The sequence below is a fragment of the Aspergillus affinis genome (genome assembly GCF_023601865.1).
Source record: "Aspergillus affinis strain CMG 70 chromosome Unknown NODE_68_length_188550_cov_91_414992, whole genome shotgun sequence".
NCBI lineage: Eukaryota > Fungi > Ascomycota > Eurotiomycetes > Eurotiales > Aspergillaceae > Aspergillus > Aspergillus affinis.
The window spans coordinates 168,072-188,550 of NW_026515849.1; the positions used below are offsets into that span (position 1 = coordinate 168,072).

Consider the following 20,479-nt stretch of genomic DNA (forward strand, 5'->3'; position numbering starts at 1 on the left):
ACAAGGCAGCCAAGGAAACTGCGATAAAGGGAGTTAAATTAAATTCAGTAAAGCCGCAAGATCGACTAATTATACGGCTTGCAGCTGCAGCTAAAAGAGACGTTTGCCAACGCTTGCGTATAGAGTGGACAGAACAGTAGAAAAGGCAGAAAATAGGTAAGCTAACGAGGCAGCTGCTACCTAAACTAAACAAAAAGAATTTACAGCTTTACGAGTATCTCAGTAAGCCGCACACCTTAATTATTATTCAGATGCATACTATAAGGATAGGATTAAGGCACTTCCTCTACAAAATCAAACAGGTTGACTCCGATCGGTGCGCCTGTAACCTAGGGTCCTAGACCCCTAGACACGTCTTTCTAGAGTGCTCGCTGCATACGGCCGGCCGGAGGATAATAATAAATTATTTCAATCAGATAAAAGGACTGCGTAAACGTATACAGGATTATGACACAGTTATATTACACCCGCAGGCGATCCGCTACGTTACCGAATTTATACAACAAACAGGCCTCCTTCAACAATTCTAATTCGCTCGATTGGACGAAGAGAACAACGAGGAGGCTCCAGAACCTACCAACCTGCTAGAAGGACTCGAGCTAGGCGAGGAAGACGATAGTTACATGGAACCTTAGGGGGCGGCCTGGGTCAGGCCGCTACCAGTGACGCATACCACTCACGAATCACCTATATAGAACGAGGCAGAAAAAGAAACAGCGTCAGGAAACGTAATGGGCTGCAGGCGAGTGGCAGCCGGTTTAGTTGCGTTATTTTATGATTTATCTACTTCGTTTGTGGGTTTATATGGCGTAAGGGCTCGAGATTCTGCTTTATTCGGCGAAGCGCCTGCATAGCCTGTCGTTTCAATAGATAGGCTCCATCAGGTTAATAGAATTTTGATTGATTGATGATTGATTGAAGTATCCAGTAGATGGGCGTACCTTCCAGATTGCGGATACTCTCCTTCTGTTGATCAGGTAATAGTCGTCGCTTGTCGCTGGTTTATCAGACGGCCGGATTTGTGCAACTTAGTATTCTTTACTGGCTGATTGATCATAACTCAGTCCGTAAATACTTTGCGCGCCAATGGTAACTTAGAATTTTGTGTCTGGACCTCTTCGGGCTCGGCACTGCCAACTCTCCTTCATGGACAGCGGAATATTTTATCAGCTTACATTCTCATTTTCATAAAGGGACAGATCAAACAATGTGCCTGCCTTGTGATCCCTAGTACGATTACAGCGACAGAATTATCGTCGTCCCTCTGTTATGGCCAGTGTGGTAACAAGATCTTGCTCTAACACGACAAACATTCGAGTTTGTGGGCAAAGCTATCCTAGTCCTCATGGGCAAATCTGTCACGGATAGCAGTGGGCTATTTCCGTAGTGTCCTTAGCATTCGTCTTCATCATGAACGGTCTCTATGGTATATCTGAAAGAAAGAACAAGTGTTCGCAGTATATCTAATGTGATAACGACTGGTAACTTAGAATCGTTTATCAATGATGTTTCGTAGCTGATGTCGATTGACATAGAAGAAGCCCAAGAAGAAGCTTTTATCGTCGATTATCTCGTCATTACCTCCAGTTAACTAACAATCAATTTGACGAGCTGTTTGTAAATGGTTATAGATCAAATTACTTCTTTTACAGGTTTCAAAATTTAGATTTTAAACCGACTTCCAGAAACGATTTTGTCAACCCGATTATAGTTATTGCGATAATAAGTTTTTGGTGCAACCGCAACAAGAATCTTGGTATTGCAGGTGTTTGTTCGGTTTTGGTTTTAACGTCAGGTTGAGCAGCTGGAAGAACAGTCAGTCTTCTCGTATCTGATAGTAGCTGATATCACGGACTGTGACCTGCCTCCGAGGACCTTCCTCGCGATACCCTATAACCTAACTCCCCGATAAGGACTAGCGTTAGAGCTGTCACACATATCGCAACCAGCTCCTGAATAGCTTCATAACTTAGCTTAGTTTCCTCGTCAAATGCATACCCTACATTCTCGCGATTCCCTATCGTCAGTGTAGCCGTTCGTCACACAGAGAATCAAGGTAGGCATAGCCAAGTTACATAGTATATGTGGTAAGACTTTTTTTACATATACTATTATGGATAAAAAATGACACCCCTTGCCTTTTTAACTAGCTAGCGAGAAACATCTACCACCAACCAATACATAAGTCTGCTCGACAGTGAAACCAACCCTTTTCTTACTACCTTAGCATTATCGTAGGTAGTACAGGCCTCAGCCTAGCCCCATTAGAGCAAGTCCTTTCGAGATCAAGGTTAACCGGTACACAAACACTTGCGTTGCGTGAAGTTAGACGGCTAATTTAGCGCCCGCGCTAGCCAGGACATATCCCAGGGAAGAGCCTATCAGCTATAGAACGACACCGAGTTAGAGAATTGAAAGTTACGTAAATTAAATGAACCTCTACTGCTTCATTTGTTGTAAAGGGGCTGTACGGCTGTACAAAGGTAGGTCTGGAAGGTAATGAGGTAGACAATTGACACTTTTGGCAACTTGCATTAACCAAACGCAAGGGTCTCAAGTGGAGACATATGGTGCATATTGACTATTCGCAACAAGGCTAAACTCAGAAGCCACAATCATTGACCTAATCAGGACATGCGCAGGGCCATGGTAGTCCGTGCCTATAAGAAACCACTTGAGAAGGTTAACACATGTTGTCTTCTGGAATGAGTTACCCTGCATAAATCCAAGTCCCCGGGTATTTGATCCTATGCTCTTGCAGCCGGTTGTTAGTTATAAAAGATGCTAGACATGCATGAATATCGTTCTCTGACTAACATTACGCTGACCAAGTCTGCAACTTTACAACTTCTGTGGTCAACCTGGGTAATTGCCTTATTTCTTTACGGCCCGTAATTAATTCCTACTTTTTGTGTTTTCTGTTAGGAATGGTAAATGAGTGAGCAAGTAATCATGCTCCTTAGCGGGATTATAAATGGATACCATAATAAGGCACCCAGCCCAGTCTGTAGAGTCCCGCGCCAATTTGAAAATCTCTTGTATTTGACATGAAATGTATCGAGGCTTAATGAGGCACGCTTAATCATACTGTTGGAACGATATTGTCAACCAGACTAGGGAGGTGGAGGATCCTGGCCTAACCTACATACCATACAGCACCTTGCATGGCCTAGGCTTGGCCTATCATTCCAAATGGCATACCAAGGGATCAGGAATGCATAGGTGTAAACAAAGGGAACTATAAATAGCTAGGCAGATTGTAGTTTAGAATGACACTTCACCTTTACCCACCGAGCATATACCTATATTCAGTTGAATCGATAGGATATCTGCTTAGGGCAATGACCAAGTCAACCGACACATACCTATACTGGTAAGAGCCGAACATGCAGATTTCGGCACTTTTTTCACGCCTGGAGAATATCCGAATTATTGGATGGGAGGTACTATTAAATGGACCGATCAGAAGTGAATATAAATGGCGTTTCAGCAGATCTTAGAACAATAACTATATAGGTTACAGAAACTTAACTCCAGCTAAACTTGCAAACAGTTGGGGCTTTATGGGCATTGTTATTTTGAAATTTGAACCCTTGTACCATTACGTACTAGACAACAACAACGACACCTACATTATCATTAAATCCAATAATGGATTACACATTGGTCAGCACCGACTGCATCCGGGTAAAACGTGCGCCTTTGACAAGGACATCCGCGTGCCAATCAATCAATCAATCAATCAAATCAATCAAAATTCTTGTCTGATGCAGCAACGAACCTGGACTCTCTCCATGACCTGAATGTCCTTTTCTCCTGGGCAGTACCGAACCAACCCAGGTAGAACCCTATTAAGTTAACAATCTCCCATCCGCACGTCACGACAACGAATACTACGACCCTAGGCATCGATGTTCTCACGATTATTACTTGTCTCGACACTTTGCTGCTGGTTCGGAAATCTTGTCAGGTCAGGCCTGTACAGATATGTATGTGTGTGTTCATACTCTAGCGTATAGAATGTCAAGCAAAGATACCATATTTATCTGGCCTTGCAGGCCAAAATGGAAAATGGCAAAATAGCAGGCTGGGGACTACATGGAACCTATCATCGCGTGTCCTAACGTTACACGAAGGATAATCTTCCCGCATGGGCCCTATCATGCCTCAGTCCTATCTACTGCGTTCGTCCCAGATAGGAAAGACCGCGGCATTTTTACCAGTGGCTGATAGACCGCTCCTTCCTGTGTAGTACAAGGAGCGGAAGTAAAGCGGATCAATAATCATATTGGAGTCTTGGAGCTTGTTGCGATAGAGCACACCTATACAGTTTTCGTGGCTGCGAATAGTAGCGTTTAGGAGTAAATAACCCCAGCGAACCAAAAGCAATTTCTGTCGTAAGGGGATCAATGATCCTGCCAGTGAGTTAAGGTGGGCTTTCGTTTGATCGCCACTTGATTAAGGTTCCTAGCAAAGCTTCCAGCCCCGAAACCTAGTCGCAGAAACAAGTTTAGGGCAGCCATTTATCTAGTTTAGATTATCAATACAGCATGTCTTGACTAAGGTAAATAATGATAAAGTTATACAAGACACACTTTGGCGGTAGTTGGTATTAACAGAATCGGTAAAAACTAATCGATAGATTGATTCGAAGAAAGGGGAGCAACCTCCTTAAACAGGCATACTCGGTCATGTTTCCAGTTGGAAATAAATGCCCTTACATCAAGATATATGGCATGTGATACCTTGGCAATGGGATTAACGCTTATAAAACGAGTGCATATTTCCAAACTCCGAAACTCAATCATTCATTGGTAATTCCCAATCACTTTAACGAGTATACAATAACTCGATACTCATCCTTATCGGATACCTTGCAATAAACCATCCATCTAAGGAATCATGGATTTTACAGTTCGTGAACCAATTGCCGTTGTCGGTATTGGCTGCCGCTTTCCTGGAGGCATCTCCACGATAAAGAAATTCTGGGACACGTTGCAACAAGGCATGGACATTGTGGGCGATGTCCCCAAAGACCGGTTTGACTTTAGCTCTTTCTATGACCATGACCCACAAAAGTCCGGGGTGATTCGAAACCGCAAAGGCGGCTTCGTAGATGACATCAAATCATTTGATGCGGAGTTCTTCGGCTACTATCCAGTGGAGGCCTCCAAAATTGACCCCCAGTAGCGCCTTACACTGGAAACGAGTGTCCATGCCCTACAGGACTCCGGCACACGTCTCGAGACAGTGTCTGGCTCAAAAACTAGCGTTTTCCTGGGTACCTTCATGTATGATTATCTCACTATCCAGACGGCCACGGAGCATCGGGATAACATCAGCCCTCATGTGGCCATGTAATCCTCGCTATGCGCAACGGCAAACCGCGTATCTCATCGGCTCAACTTGTAGGGATCCAGCGTTACGTTTGACACGGCCTGTTCAAGCAGTATAACGGCGCTGCATCTCGCCTGTCAAAACATCTGGACACAGGAAAGCGATGGGGCCCTAGCCGGAGGAGTGAATGCTATTCTTCGGCCAGAGCCGACCATCCTGATGTCCAAGGCCGGGTTCCTGTCTCCAGATGGGTCCTGTAAGCCATTCGACGCGTCAGCAAACGGCTACGTTCGCAGTGAAGGTGCGGGAATTGTATACCTGAAGCCCCTCAGCAAAATACAGCGAGATAACGATTGCATCTATTCTTGCATCCGAGGCTCTCTCGTCAATCAGGACGGATACACACCAGACGGGTTCACGGTTCCAAGCTTTGCCGCGCAGGCATGGTTATTGAAAACTGTTTATGCACAGTCGAGTATAGACCCCAAAAAGATCCAGTATGTGGAGGCCCATGGGCCTGGTACGTCCGTCGGCGATCCTATCGAAGCCAATGCCCTGGGAAACCAACTGGGGCAGGGCCGATCCGAGGATGAACCCCTTTGGATCGGGTCATCCAAAGGGAACTTTGGTCACCTGGAGGGAGCTGCCGGGATTGTTGCCTTCATAAAGGCTTCTCTCGTCGTTTTCTACGGCGAAATTCCTCCACAGGTCAACCACATAAAGCCAAATCCTTCTATCAATTTTAAGTCACTGCGATTGGCTGTACCCAGTAAGCGAATTCAGTTACACTGTGACCACAACCAGAAGAGGTTGGTCGGTGTGAATTCCTTTGGGGCTAGAGGTTCCAACGCCTATGTCATACTGGAGCAAGCACCAGATGGTACCTGCACATGCATGAAGAAAGCTGAGGCAGCGCGCGTGTTTATTCTATCTGCCAAATTACTATCTGCCTTAGCACATACCGCTAAAGACCTGGCGATCCACCTGCGCTCAGAGAGGCCTTCTATACAAGATGTCGCATACACGCTGAACATGCGCCGAGATCAGTATACCCAAATCTCAATTGTCCCAGCCAACGGTTTGGACAATCTCTGCCAGCAACTCGATCTGCTCGCCTCCAACAAACTATCCAAGGCAACCGTGGCACTCCATAAGCTATCGGGTACATCCCCTAAAGTTGCCTTTGTATTCTCCGGCCAGGGCGGCTAATGGCTTAAGATGGGCCTACGGCTGGCGTACCAACAATCTATTTTTCGCGAGCATCTGGCTGCCTTCGACGATATTTTCGCATCTTTGGCGCACTTTTCTATCGTGGCTGAAATATTTGGCTATTCCAATGACTCGACCAACATGAATAAGACTACTATAGCTCAGCCGGCGATCGCAGCAATTCAGATCGCGCTAGCCAGAACATTGATATTGTACGGTATCGTACTATACAGTTATGTGGGACATTCGATCGGAGAGATTGCCGCGGCCCATATCTCTGGCGCAATAAGCCTAGAGGAAGCTGTGGCCGTGATCTATTTTCGGTCTCAGATTCAAAGTAAAGCCGCTGGGGAGGGCTCAATGTTAGCCGTAAAGATCTCAGGAAAAGAGGCTGACAAGTTACTTCAGCGCTTCCAGATTGATGATGGAGTGGAGATCGCAGGTTTCAATGGCCCAAAAATGACTACTCTTACAGGCAAGGTTACCGACCTGGAGGGAATCGCAAACGACCTGGAATACCGTAACATATTTGCTCGTTTTGTCAAAGTAGATACCCCTTATTACAGTCGCTTCATGGATCCGCTAAAAGACGAGCTTGTCACGGCCTTATCTCCAATTAGGGGGAAACGTACTGAAATCAACCTCTACTCCACCGTTACAGCATCCGTCGGGTCAGGGGCGCATATAAACGGGGATTATTGGTTTAGGAACATACGGAACCCGGTTCGCTACGTAGAGACAGCTTCTAGAATGATTGAGGACGGCTTGAACTTTTTGGTAGAGGTCGGGCCGCACCCAGTGCTGATCTCCGGAACCAAGGATATAGCAGAGGCTGCTAAACGGCAAATCCACCTGTTTCCTGCAATGGTCCGTAAGAATGATGTTGACCCACTCTCTTGTGTCGTCGGTTGTGCATACGCAGTTGGCCTCCCTGCTCATCTATCATCGTTCAATGGTGGGGATGGCCATTTTATTGACCTGCCGCTGTATCCTTTTCAAAGACAAGAGTACTGGTTCGAGCATCCCAAATATGAGCAGGCCCGGCTAGCAGAGTCACGTCATCCATTTATGGGAGACTCGACCAGCCTGACTGATGACGGACGGGGCGTGTTACATCTTCGACTCAACACCGGCGTTTCACCATTCCTAACGGATCATGTAGTCGATGGAGCAATTGTGTTCCCGATGACTGGACAGGCTGAGATGGCATACCTGGCGGCAAGCAAATATCTGCCTCATCAGAAGGTTTGGTTGGAGGATATTCAACTTGAGCAGCCCGTCGTTCTAGCGGCGCCAGAAGACTTTCCTACCCAGGTAATGCTTGAAATCACTAGTCCTGCCAATGACTTCATTATAAGCACTAAACAGGCCAATGCAAACCCGACAAAAACCGGGAAAGTCTGCACCCGAGCTCGGATTAACGCGCGCGATCAGCCACCCGAGACGAATCCAGAAGCCCTGGAGAGCGTAAGGGTCCGTCTTCAGTCAGAGACTGAAGTTGACATCAAAGCCTTCTACCAGACAGTCGAGCAGGCAGGCCTTCGCTATAGAGAAGCATTCCAATGCATCAAAAAGCTTTGGCGACTGGGCGAAGAAGTCTTCTCAATGGTCGAGCTACCCTCTTCGTTGGCTGAAGAGGCAGTACGGTTTAAAATGCATCCGGCTTTGCTCGACGCTTGTCTTCATACAGTGTTTGCTTATCAATACTACGTTTCCGACCCTAGCTATATGTATTTACCCAGTTATATCGGAACGTTCGTCTTGATGAATGACTACCCTATCAGAACGGCCTTCGCGCATATCCAGATGCATCGTCATGACACTAAAGTCCTTGAGTGCGAAATATCGGTCTATGGAGAGGGTGGTCAGCTCGTTGCGAAGCTGACTGGCTGCGTATTGACGCGTCTCCAGGGCAAATCATCATTTAGGGAGGTAGAATACCAGGTACAATTCTACCAAGAGAGAGAGAGGGAGGAGCGACTGAGCAAAGTAGAGGCGGACTATAAATATGTCTTGCTGGTGGACCCAATAGGCGATCAGTTCCACTGGCTTGGATCTGTGATCCAAAAAACGTTTCCTAGTTCACGCGTTTACCAGAAGGAGTTGGATGCACTGGAGGCCGCCTGGGAACCCGCTCAATGGGGATTCAATTTAGATCGGCGGGCACTCCTTGTCATGCCGGCATTAATGTCGGGACTACCAGAGACGCATCTATCCAGCGGTCTGGATGCTGTAATAAAGACATTCAGCCGTGTCGCATCTTGGATTCACGCGCAGAACGCGAGTTGCATGGTAATTGTACTTACTTAGGGGGCGTATATGACCCCCGAGGATACGGGATGCAATCCCTTGGCCTTTTCACTGGAGGCAGCTGCTCGTGTTATCTCAAATGAGCTGCCTTTCGCCTCGATTCGCATAATCGATCTCGCCCTTGACCTGATCGACCAGCAGATTTCATCTCTAGAGGCAGAGTTGCGAACGGTTAGAGTAGGTCGCCATAAAACAGTAGTTGCGTTTCGCTCAAAAGGCTGTTTCGCAAGGCGGGTAGTACCTCTTGATGTAGATCAGGAAGTGAAACGGAATCAAAGGTCACTCCCTGCACGAGGAGGAAAGTACCAAGCAGAGCCAGACGCAAGCGGTTCGTTAGATAACGTTATTCTCCGACAGCAGTCCTTCTCCAAGTTGGATACCGATGAAATTGGAATTGAAGTTCATGCGGCGGGTTTGAATTTCAAGGACGTTATGAATGCAATGGGCCTCCTGGGCAATCGAGCAGCTTCGGGTGGTTTGACTGGCCGGAATCTAGGCCTGGAGGTTTCCGGGCGAGTCATAGAGGTCGGTCAGAATGTGAGCGGCATCCAGTGCGGCAATTATATTATGGCGCGAGTCTCCAATGGCATTGCAGGGTATGCTGTTGGTAAGGAAGATCTCGTTCTATCAATTCCTTCGTCTCTTTCTGTTGCTCAGGCCGCGTCCGTCCAGATCACCTTTTTTACAGCGTACTACGGCCTCGTGTATCTCGCGCGGCTCACGGCCGGAGAGACCGTTCTGATCCATTCAGTAGCTGATGGCGTAGGTAGCGCAGCGATCCAAATTGCGAAACTCGTTGGGGCTCGTGTGTACGCAACGGCTGGAACACCTTCTCGACGAGCCGAGGTAGCTACCATAGGAGCTGAAACAGTCTTCGATTCTCGTTCTCTATCGTTCCATGATGAGGTTAAGCGGGTTACAGACGGCCGGGGTATTGATGTCTTGCTGAATTGTCTCGCCGGAGCTATGTTCTCACAGTCAGTGGCGTACCTTGCCCGGTTCGGGCGGTTCTTAGAAATTGGCAAAACAGACATCTATCGAAATATAAGGATGGGCCTGGAGCAATTCGGACAGAATAGTTCCTTCTTTGCCATAGACGTGGACCGGTTGGCGGGACAAAAGCCAGCTTTACACCGTCGGCTCATAAGCGAGGTGTACAAGCTATTCAATAACGGTTAATTAATACCTTCATCTGTTATTACGCATCAGATTACCGCGCTACCAATGGTGCTAAAGGAGCTCTCACGGTCTTCCATCATGGGCAAAGCCGCGGTAGAAATGCCCCATGGGGTGGACGTCCAAGCAGCACCACTAACGCAACTAAAATTGGACAGCGACCAAGCCTATCTCATAACTGGTGGTTCCAGTGGGTTAGGACTGCGCTTGGCTAAGTTCCTGGCTGATCGGGGAGCGAAACATCTCGTCCTAGTCAGCAGGTCAGGCCCAAAGTCAACCGAAGATCACGCGGTACTATCATATATGCAGCGTCGAGGGACTAAGATCTACATCAAGATCGGTAATATTAGTAACGCGGAAACGGTTCATCATCTCCTTCACCAACAGAAAGTCTGGCCCCCGGTAGCAGGTATTATTTATTGCGCCGGCGTCCTAACAGCAGCTGCTGCCCACGATGTCACAACAGATGGATTCCGGTCTGTTTTTTTCCCTAAGGCTTAAGGCGCGTGGAACTTGCACCAGTCAACAAAAGGGATGAACCTCAACTTTTTCGTCCTCATATCGTCTATCAGTAGTGTCTGGGCAGGGCACGGCCAGTTATCCTATGCGGCAGCAAACCAGTTCCTTGATGGGCTGGCACACCATCGTCGTGCGTCTGGTCTGCCCGGAGTATCGCTGAATCTCGGAGTTTTGGGAGATTATGCAAGCATGTCTCGTGTCTCCAATGAGAATAAGTCTATAATGCGTCTGGTTGAATCGGAAGGACAATCCGCATTGAGCCTCGCACGTGTTTTGTCTGCATTCGAACGCGCTGTTATTAATGGTACGGCCCAGACTCTAGCTGCAAGCATCGACTGATCAATGTTCCTTAAAGCCTATCCCCACTTAGCCGTGGATGGTGCTTATTGTGGATTGGACAAACAGCAGGAGACCGATGGAAGCGATAAGTCTAATCGGCTTCCATCTCAACTCTTTGGTCCAGAGCGAATCAACGCGATCACTGACATATTGCAATAGGGGTTGGCAAAAATATTAGAAGTAGACACTAATCGTATCATTACGACCGAGAAGATCGATCAATATTCGTTCGACTCCCTGACCCTCACCCAGGTGAGGAGTTTGATCCTCAAAGAGATCCGAGTGCCATATCCCCTCATCAAACTTTTCCAGGGACCAAGTCTGCATGAAATTGCTGTAGATTTGGACGGCCTTTCCCGTAACGATAAACCGGCAACAGCAGGCCCAAATGGTACCGTAAAGAACCAGTCTGAACTTATACCTTACGATGGGCTGATCAGACTTCTATCGCCCTGGTTTGTTCGCGGTAATCCTGTCAATTGCGGCTGTCCTCGCGTTCTATGCTTCCATTCCATGGGTGTCGGCGCATCCCTTTTCGCTCCCTTCCTGATGGATCCCCCAGAAGGGCTAGATCCGATTGCCGTGCAACTGCCTGGTCTTGAGACCCGCGCTGACGAGCCCCCTGCAGCCAGTGTCTCTGAGATCGTTCTCAGTCTCCTGGCGGATATGGAGAAGGTGGTTGGGATCCCTCATATTATCTGGGGTCATTCGTTCGGAAGTATTATTGCCTTTGAAGTCTTTCGTGCTCTCCGGAAACAGGGGAAGCCGTTATCACGCCTTTTCGTCACCGGCACTATCGCGCCACATCGGATCAGCACCTGGCAAAAGCGAGATGTCCTTATCGAATCTTTCCGTGACGATATCAGCCCTGAGTATCTCCTCGCTGTAGCACGATATGTGGACAACGCCGACTTTGTGCGTACCATTCTGCCCCAGTTGAGGCAGGACGCGCCTTTGCTGCTCAAGTATCAGTTCCGGGAGGAGAAACCGTTGGATACAACCGTCACGGGAGTTACAGCCCGTCAGGATGACATGGTATACCCGGAAGAGGTCGCTGCATGGAAAAGTTATGCTAAGGGCTTTAAGCTTATCGAAGTTGACGGGGACCACTGGTTCTTGTATCGGAATCGCAAGCTGCTGCGGGAAGCGTTGACGGCTACGGCTTTCGAGGATAGTGGACAGATGCTGGTTACGGACCTAAAGAACTAGAGATAGATTGGAGGATATTAGTGCTGTTTAAAATTTTTACCATTTGCCAAAGATTCGTGCGAATGATCATTAATTGTTGAATTGTTTGCGCGATTTTGTACTCATTATATACTGCTGTGCGGGCTGTGGTAGCAAGATTGTCGGCCAAAGAGCCATATTTAGCCATTTTTGATTGCCTCTATCAGAATAACACCAATTATCATATATTGTGCTTCTCCTTTAACATCTAATGTGTTTTAAAGGCCATATCAAGCGTAATGAATAATAAGATATAAACATAGAATCTCGTTCTCGCACACTGTATAGCAAGCACAGGGAAACAATCTGTCCTGTCTAATAAGGCATCCACAATACCAGGCCATACATCAACTTGAACCCTCCTGGAACAAGCCTCTGGAATACTCTCTCCGGGTTATATTTTCTCTGCACCGCTTTTAACCGCCGTACATTCTTCTGTTTATAATGTCCAAGCACATCCTGATCCCAGCTGGCATCGTTTATAAAGATATATGGCAGATACGTTCCCTTTTCTTTCGCCTTGTCTTTAATGCCGTCGGCAAATGAGCGCATTGCTCGGTGCACCCTTTTATCGTCTGCCTTATTCCAGCCCGCATCCACGACAAATCAAGTCTGCGGGTTATTACTCAAACCCAGTGCATTCCCGCCTTGCTTATCGCCTGCAGTAATAGTGCCGTGCGAAATCGGCTGCATGCCCAGCGAGAGGGCTCCTGCTTCCACAGATCGAATAGTTTTAAGTTCCGAGCCGTTGGCGAACTTTTGCACAATTATGTTATAGATTGCAGGGGTTGGTCTGAAAATTGTACTGGACCAGTCCCATCTAGCTGCTGTCAGTCAGCCTCGTATTTACAGAAACCGCGGTCTCTCGCAGCCCAAACTTGTTTTATGGATGGACTAGCATACCTAGGATTGGGCGAGACCATCTGCCCACTTATCATCTCCGTGAGCGTCTGCAGCTTGGCCAGGTCCTCCGTAGTTGGGATGGACGCGAACGGGGCAAAAGCGGCCGGCTCTTTCTCCGGTTTCAAGTATACCGTATTCAAAGACAGTGCCCGCGAGGTCATCGCCTTTGAAGACTTAGAGCATGAGGTTCGCATACAGTGTGACTTCCTGAAATCAGGGAACTTCCTGAATTAACTTCCTGGATTGACTTCCTGAGCCAACGAACCTCCCGGTATGCAGAAACCTTCCTGGATATAGTCCTGCCTGAGGCAGAACCTCTGGCAGTACATAGAGGCCTGGATCCTCGCTCCTAGATAGCCTTTCCTCTCCATGGGAAAATTCCTTGACTACGAGTCAGAAACAAACTTGTTTTATACTAAGCTCCTTTGTAGACCGTCACAAGCATCAGGAAGGTCCGCGTGAAAATATGCAGTAATCAGATCATTTTTTTCGTGAATCTTTTCGACCATTCTTTTTGACATGCAGAAAATGATCGTTTTTTGATCGGGATATCTTTCCGAAAAGTGCCGGATCAGATCTAGCGCTGCCATATCAAGATCAATACCAGTAGGGACCTGTTTGACTCCATAAAATAAAGAAGGCTTATTGATATTAGCCCGAATTCGGAACGGATGAATCAACCCTAGGGTTTGAAGAAGGTCCCTTTCTAGGTGACTAGGCAGGGTTGCCGAGGCAAACACCATTGGTGCAGGTAGGCAGGTCACCTGACGAATCCGATTCATGACTTTCCGATAGTTTTTCGCCAAAGGGATCAGGTGACATTCATCAAAAATGATATAATCTAATTGATTCTTTGCAATGAGGGCTTTGGCATATGAAAAAAATGCAGGGGTAGCTACCGATTCAATTGAAATCAATAGAATGCGACTCGGGCTTGGTTCAGAGGTGGATTCCGGGTTCTCTTCGTAAACCCCAACGGACAGCCCAAGTTTTAACGCCTTTTGATGCAGATCCTGCTTCAGGGCGACCAGGGGGGCCACGAGGATGGTGGTCCTACTGGTGGCCAGACTAGCCCCTAACAGGAACAGTGTGGTTTTGCCACCGGCAGTAGGTGGGATCATGATCAGGTAAGGTACCCTGGATAGGAATAGATGTAGGGCTTGGGCTTGTTCTGGGCTGAAAAAGGTCACCTGATCATTTTGCATGAATTCCTGCCATATATGGAACAATAAATCCGGGTCCTGAAATGCTTGATTGCTTTGTTTTTCCGGCATTCGAACCATCTGGCTCTGATCCAGATTAGGGCTTGCAAATTCTGATTCATCTCCGAATTCATTCACTTTCGGCGCAGGGTAAAGCGATAGAAATCGATGAAATTGCCCTATCGTGACCGGACGAGTTGATCTCGCAGGGTTCTGATCCGATCTCGGCATATGGTATTGCACCAGAGGTGACCCGAGAGGCAGGATAGGGACTCGGGGGTCCGGCAGAGAGACCGGGATCGATTCCGCAGGTAACGGATCGTTCCCGGCCGAAAGGCAGGGCACTAGGTCCAATTGGGTTGGCCCTAGGCCGAGGTAAGCATGCCAGCGCTGGCTGAATTCAATCTGCGCTTCCTGCAGTGTCGAGCCGATTTTTGAAAAGGCCGAATTCTGCCGGCCATAGACCATGAGACCTGTCTGCCGAGAATGGTGCATTTGCATGGCCCCTAGACCTTCCAGATCGAGATCTTCACCCGGATCCTCCAGGGCTATATCCCCCAGATTATGCCGGATCAGGGCCTGTGCAAGATGTCTCCAAGCCCCGATTCCGATTGGCTGACCGATTAAGGTATTAGTCAATGCCCGCATTGCAGCTGAAAGGGCCCGGCCATCGAGAGGTCTGATTGCTAGCGCTTTTCTCGTGTTCTCCTTTGGGTTATCGTCCGGGTTTGATCTGCGGCTGGACCTAGGGCTTCGAAAATTCAGCCATAATAATTCCGGCCTTTTCAATGCAGCCCCGTTTACCTCAAGAATCAGGGACCGAATGAATGGCTCAATAATCAATAAATAGAATAACAAAAGCCATGAAATCCCTGAAGGGATCACTCTTAACGCGTCCTTTTCGATTCCGGTCCTGCTGAAAGTTTTGGAATATACTAGCCTGATCACGAATAGCTTGGTCTCTGGGTGAAGGAAAAGATTCCTTTGAGTACCTGAAGTATTCTGAAACAGAATCTGCGTAATTTCACTGCTTCGAGCAGGGCCGCCACTGGTCATGTGACAGAGGACTAACAGGTCTTTCAAAAAGCTCGCGGCCTTGCCTGCATAGTCCCTAACCTTCGGTCATCACATCGACTTTCATCCCAACGCCCACTCAACCGACTCTAGGCATCGCGCTTAGAATATATCTACAAGAGCCCTTTCGAATACTCATATCTCATTCTCATTCCGGGCACCGTGCCCGGGATCAGGGACACCCGTCCACGGCCAAGCTTCACCCAATCTGACCGCCACGGGACACGTGTCGCTAAAATGGCAACACACAACTCCCAACCAGGCGGGCCTCTACAGGCTGCTCTACTGAAGACAACTACTGCAGCCTCTACTAGGGCTACCGAAGGCCAGAAGATATTCAATCCAATAGCAGCCTTTCTTGACAAATACCGGAGCCTGCCAGGCCTTGCGCCTCATCAGCAAAATGCGCTTGACGCGCTCAGCAATGACCTAGCTGATATAGCCCAACGACACTTCAATGCCTATATCAGCGGTATTCCTTTGACCTTGACTGCGAACCCCCCTGCCCCTGCCCCTGCCCCTGTTCCCCTTCCCCCTTCTCCCCCTCCTTCTCGTCCCCCCTCCGGTCTTGCTCAATCGACGTACGCAACAGTCACTCAAACAACTAATGCTAAAGGTCCTACCGCATCCCAGCCTAGGGCCAAGCAAAAGACTATAATTCCTGCCCTAAACCAGCAGCCCGATTCACGCCTCTTTGTACGCCTCCCGCCGAACCATCTTGCCAAAAATATGGACGCATACGCTATCTACACTAGCCTCCGTTCCCACCTAGGTGCCAATAACAAGGCCCTCAAGGGCGTCCAGTCTATTAAGACAGGATTTGCCCTCCTGCCTTTATCTCCCGAAGCTCTGGCAGCCCTAGAGGCACAGAAAGAAGCTATTTCTACCTTCTTTACTACTTGCCAGATCGAGCGAAGCTCCCGATGGATCTCGTACCGCGTAACAAATATACCAAGAAAGGTCGGCCAGCTCAATGCAAGTCAATACTCTATGGTCCCTGTTAACCCGGAGATACTATCAGCTGAAGTAGCTGAAGCTACTGGTCTTACTCCAGCCAGTGTAACTGAAACTGCTGCTAGTATCTCGGGTACAAACACAATCTCTTCAAGCTGGTTTATTAACTTCTCTGAAGAAAGCAAAGTCAAACTACCTGTACGATTATCTTTGTTTGGGATGATTACAAACGCCCAACTACTATCTAGAAAGGTCAAGACCCTGCAATGTAATAGTTGCTGGAAGTGGCATAACTCTAAATCGTGCGCACGTAACCCTCGCTGCCGCCTCTGCGGCTCTACACAACACACTGAGGAAGGCCATACCAATTACTGCGCTGCTGCAGCCTCTCATACCTGTCCTCCAAGATGTCTACATTGCCATGGCCCTCACCCAGCAGACTATGACCAATGCCTACTCCGGCCTAGCAAGCCAGGTTCTCGTTTTACAAAGGCCCAACAGGCTGAGACCCGAAAGACCTGCTCCGCATTACTCTCTAAGGCAAGGACTGAGAGCAAATGTTGCTCCCGACCTCCCGCAGCCCCTGAAACTGGAACCCCCGGGGCCTCGCAAGATCAGGATATGTCTATCGATAGCTATCCTATAACTTTACTATCCCGCCCAGTTACTTCCCCTCAACAAGGACTAGCAGACTCCCCTCCAGTTACAGCTAAGGCAGTCCGTTTTGCTACACCACCACTACAAAATCAGTTTGGAATTCTATCGAATGAAAAACTATAAGATTTCAGAACTTTCAGACAGATTCTCTTTCGATATTCCAGCTGAATGTAGGCCGCGGCGCTACAGCTCATGAAATTACCCTATCCCAGGCATTTTCTAACAATATCGACATTATCTTGATACAGGAACCTTATATATATAAGGATCTTACCCGCAAGATTACCAAAAGACATCCTTCATACGAATGTTTTTCCCCAACTGACAGCTGGGCATCGAGCGGCCCACCCAGAGTCCTTACCTATATTCGAAAGGGAAAGGGTATACAATCCTCTCAGCTTCGCCCTAATACAATCGACTAAGAAGCACTATCAGATCTCCTTTTTCTTCAAATCGCTGCATGCTCAGGGCAGTCTACCCTGATTTTAAATATCTATAATGCTCCCACTCCTGGACTCTCGATCAGGCCCGGCAGAGCCGTTCAGGAACTCATAAAACTCCCTGACTCCTACTTTATTCAGCCAATCTTATTAGCAGGAGATTTCAACCTACTATACAGCAGATGGCAGCCCTCGTTTCAGCGAGGCCCCTCTACTTCAGCCGAACTAGTATCCGAATGGCTCGACAGATCCGGACTGGTATTTATCTCTGAGATAGATATCCCTACACACAACAAAGGCAATACTCTTGATCTAACCTTTGCATCCAGCACTTTGGCTCTCTCTGGAGCAAGTACTAAGATTGCAAGCTATTTGGATGCTACATCGGATCACCGCCCTCTCCTCACTATTCTCCCTTGGGGTCCGAGTTACCCTAAGGCCCAACAAAGGCTTAAATTCAACACATTAGACCTTTCCCGTTTCAGTAACCTCCTAACTCTGAACGTTAGCGACCTCCCAACTACTGCAGAAACAGAAGAAGAGCTTGACTGTCTTGCAAACGCAATTATTTCAGCTGTTTACAGTGCGTACGAAGCCTCAGCACTCAGATCACGACCCCAGGGGGGAGGCCAACCTTGGTGGAATCTAGAATGCAAGGAAGCACTCCAGAAATACCGCATAGGGCTATCTACACGAAAGGACTTTCGACGGGAAATTCGCCGCGCCCAACAGAAATACTGGAGAAACAAAATCAACGCAACTACCACAAGCAAAGAAGTATTCGAGATGTCCAAGTGGCATAAGACAACTGGATCCTACCGGAGCCCACCAATGAAGGACCCCCTGCAACCTGACTGCCCCCCAGCAGTTGATATACAGGAAAAACGTGATATCTTAGCTCGAAATCTCCTTCAGAACTCTGCTGAAGCAGGAGATATACCGTCAGACACTCCTACGGTCTCATCTAGATCTCTACCATTCCCAGGTGTATCAATGGCGCAGGCAGAAAAAGCAGTTCTGCATGCTGGTAACACTACCCCAGGTAGTGATGGACTTCCTACTAGTATACTAAAGGCAGCATGGCCCCTGATCAAAAACAGAGTGCTTGCACTCTATCAAAGTTGTCTATCTACTGGTTATCACCCTCAATGCTTCCGCCACGCTGTTCTGGCTATCATCCAAAAGCCAAATAAGACAGACTGGGCGAACCCCAGGTCGTACAGACCAATTGCCCTCCTCTCAGTCCTAGGCAAAGGCCTTGAACGCCTGATAGCACGGAATATGGCATGGATTGCTATTTCTTACAAGGTTCTTGCTAGCCAGCAGTTTGGGGCCTTACCTCTCCGTTCTGCTGTTGACCTTACTACCTGCCTGCTGCATGATGTAGAGCAAACCCTAAATCAGGGCAAGACAGCTTCCCTCCTAACCTTCGACATCAAAGGAGCATTTGACGGGGTTCTCCCTGGCAGACTGGTATACAGATTACGCACACAAGGTTGGCCTGAAAACCTGGTCCGCTGGGTAGCTTCCTTTATTACAGGTCGTACAGTTCAAATCCGACTAGACGAAGAACTAGGGCCCAAGATCAGGATATTCTGTGGTCTACCACAAGGCTCGCCGATATCCCCTATCCTGTTTATGCTCTATCTGGCCCCCCTATTCTGGATGGGCAATATAAGGGCTAGATTCGGATACGCAGATAATGGAGCTTTTCTAGTAACATCCTTGTCCCTAGAGTCAAACGCTCAAAACATATGAGAGTCTCTGCAGGAAGCCCTAAAATGGGGCCTATCACAAGCAATTACTTTTGTACCAGACAAATACGAGCTGATACATTTCTCGCGACGCATAACTGATCAAGATCTTAACTGTACACTATCAGTAACGACCGGGCCTGTTACAATCTCGGAGAATAGAGTACGCCCTTACTTACGTTAACTAGGATTCCTTTTTGACAAAAAGCTCAGCTTTAAATTCCATGTCAAAGAAATGGCTTCTAAAGCTATAGTTATTGCGAATGCATTACGTTCTCTTGGGAATACAGTACGGGAAGTTAACCTTTACCTTATATAGCAAGCTATTAAGGTATGCGTACTCTGCAGAGTCTACTATAGCGCAGAAATTTGGTGGCCAGGCCGGACTCGCCCTGGCCCTGGATACAAGGACAATCTTAAACAAGGTCCAGAGCCACCTTGATAAGATAGCCCGGATTATACTAGCCGGGGCCAGAGCAATTCTCCCAATCTACGGGACTACTCTAATCCCTGTACCTTACTGAGAATCAGAGCTTCTGCCAGCAGAGATTAAACTAGACTATATAACTGCTATTGCTACGGTCTGTTTTCGCCGACTTAACCCCTACTACCCTCTCCGCAGGAGAGCAGAAAGTGTAACCCAAACTGACCTCCAGACTAGCCGCTTTGCACGCCGTGTGATTACTCTCCCTGAGTCAGAACAACTGAACCTACTGCAAGATGCTCCATGGACCCTACAAGAGGCACGCGAACCAGTTTAAAAGCGAATAGGGGCTCCTACGGGCGTATCCGAGAAACAGGCAGCCGACAGATTTCAAAGACTCCATGCCTCTCTCCCGCAGATTGATATTAAGGTCTTTACAGATGGCTCAAAACTAGAAATCGGAATGACAGGGAACGGTTATGTCCTGTATCAATCTGGAATGCTATTCCAGCAGTCTTCCTTCTCTCTGGGGCCGAATAAAGAGGTCTTTGATGCTAAAGCTGAAGCAGCCCTAGCAGGGATTAAAACAGCTTTTAAATTAGATACTGCTCGCTTTGCTACCAACCTCTGAGTCTGTCTAGATAACCTGGGGGTAGCTACGCGCCTCCTTTTACCTTTTATGGGCTCTTCTCAAGGAATCTTACAATCCTTCCAAGCCTTAGCCCAGACCTGGCTGACACGAGAGAGATTCTCATATACTAATGGTGGCTCTGTACGGGTCTGCTGGGTCCCCGGTCATACAAAAATCCCTGAGAATGAGGCAGCTGATCAAGCTGCAAAGAAAGGTACTGCTATAGATTCTCTTGTTTCAAGCAAACAATCAATCAATCAATCAATCAATCAAAATTCTATTAACCTGATGAAGCCTATCTATTGAAACGACAGGCTATGCAG

The 20,479-nt window shown here is 47.8% G+C and overlaps 5 protein-coding genes across 5 annotated transcripts; 4 read left to right on the forward strand and 1 right to left on the reverse strand.

Moving 5' to 3' along the window:
- Nucleotides 1-4,902: 4,902 nt before the first annotated feature.
- KD926_009470 (fatty acid synthase S-acetyltransferase) lies at nucleotides 4,903-6,546 on the forward strand (the record flags this gene model as incomplete). Its single annotated transcript, XM_053102112.1, has 3 exons — nucleotides 4,903-5,160; nucleotides 5,227-5,357; nucleotides 5,421-6,546. The coding sequence occupies 3 exons, from the start codon at nucleotides 4,903-4,905 to the stop codon at nucleotides 6,544-6,546; spliced, it is 1,515 nt and encodes a 504-aa protein (XP_052954437.1).
- Nucleotides 6,547-6,687: 141 nt separating this feature from the next.
- Nucleotides 6,688-10,035, forward strand: KD926_009471 (Acyl transferase/acyl hydrolase/lysophospholipase; the record flags this gene model as incomplete). Its single annotated transcript, XM_053102113.1, has 2 exons — nucleotides 6,688-8,778; nucleotides 8,857-10,035. The coding sequence occupies 2 exons, from the start codon at nucleotides 6,688-6,690 to the stop codon at nucleotides 10,033-10,035; spliced, it is 3,270 nt and encodes a 1,089-aa protein (XP_052954438.1).
- Nucleotides 10,036-10,080: 45 nt separating this feature from the next.
- KD926_009472 (Acyl transferase/acyl hydrolase/lysophospholipase) lies at nucleotides 10,081-12,099 on the forward strand (the record flags this gene model as incomplete). The annotated part of the gene is made up of 3 exons (XM_053102114.1): nucleotides 10,081-10,508; nucleotides 10,605-10,855; nucleotides 11,069-12,099. The coding sequence occupies 3 exons, from the start codon at nucleotides 10,081-10,083 to the stop codon at nucleotides 12,097-12,099; spliced, it is 1,710 nt and encodes a 569-aa protein (XP_052954439.1).
- Nucleotides 12,100-12,723: 624 nt separating this feature from the next.
- KD926_009473 (DEAD/DEAH box helicase family protein) lies at nucleotides 12,724-14,870 on the reverse strand (the record flags this gene model as incomplete). The annotated part of the gene is made up of 3 exons (XM_053102115.1): nucleotides 12,724-12,937; nucleotides 13,021-13,184; nucleotides 13,635-14,870. The coding sequence occupies 3 exons, from the start codon at nucleotides 14,868-14,870 to the stop codon at nucleotides 12,724-12,726; spliced, it is 1,614 nt and encodes a 537-aa protein (XP_052954440.1).
- Nucleotides 14,871-15,533: 663 nt separating this feature from the next.
- On the forward strand, nucleotides 15,534-19,105 carry KD926_009474 (reverse transcriptase; the record flags this gene model as incomplete). Its single annotated transcript, XM_053102116.1, has 3 exons — nucleotides 15,534-16,448; nucleotides 16,636-16,873; nucleotides 17,343-19,105. 3 exons carry the CDS (start codon nucleotides 15,534-15,536, stop codon nucleotides 19,103-19,105), a joined length of 2,916 nt encoding a protein of 971 aa, XP_052954441.1.
- Between the last annotated feature and the right edge of the window lie 1,374 nt (nucleotides 19,106-20,479).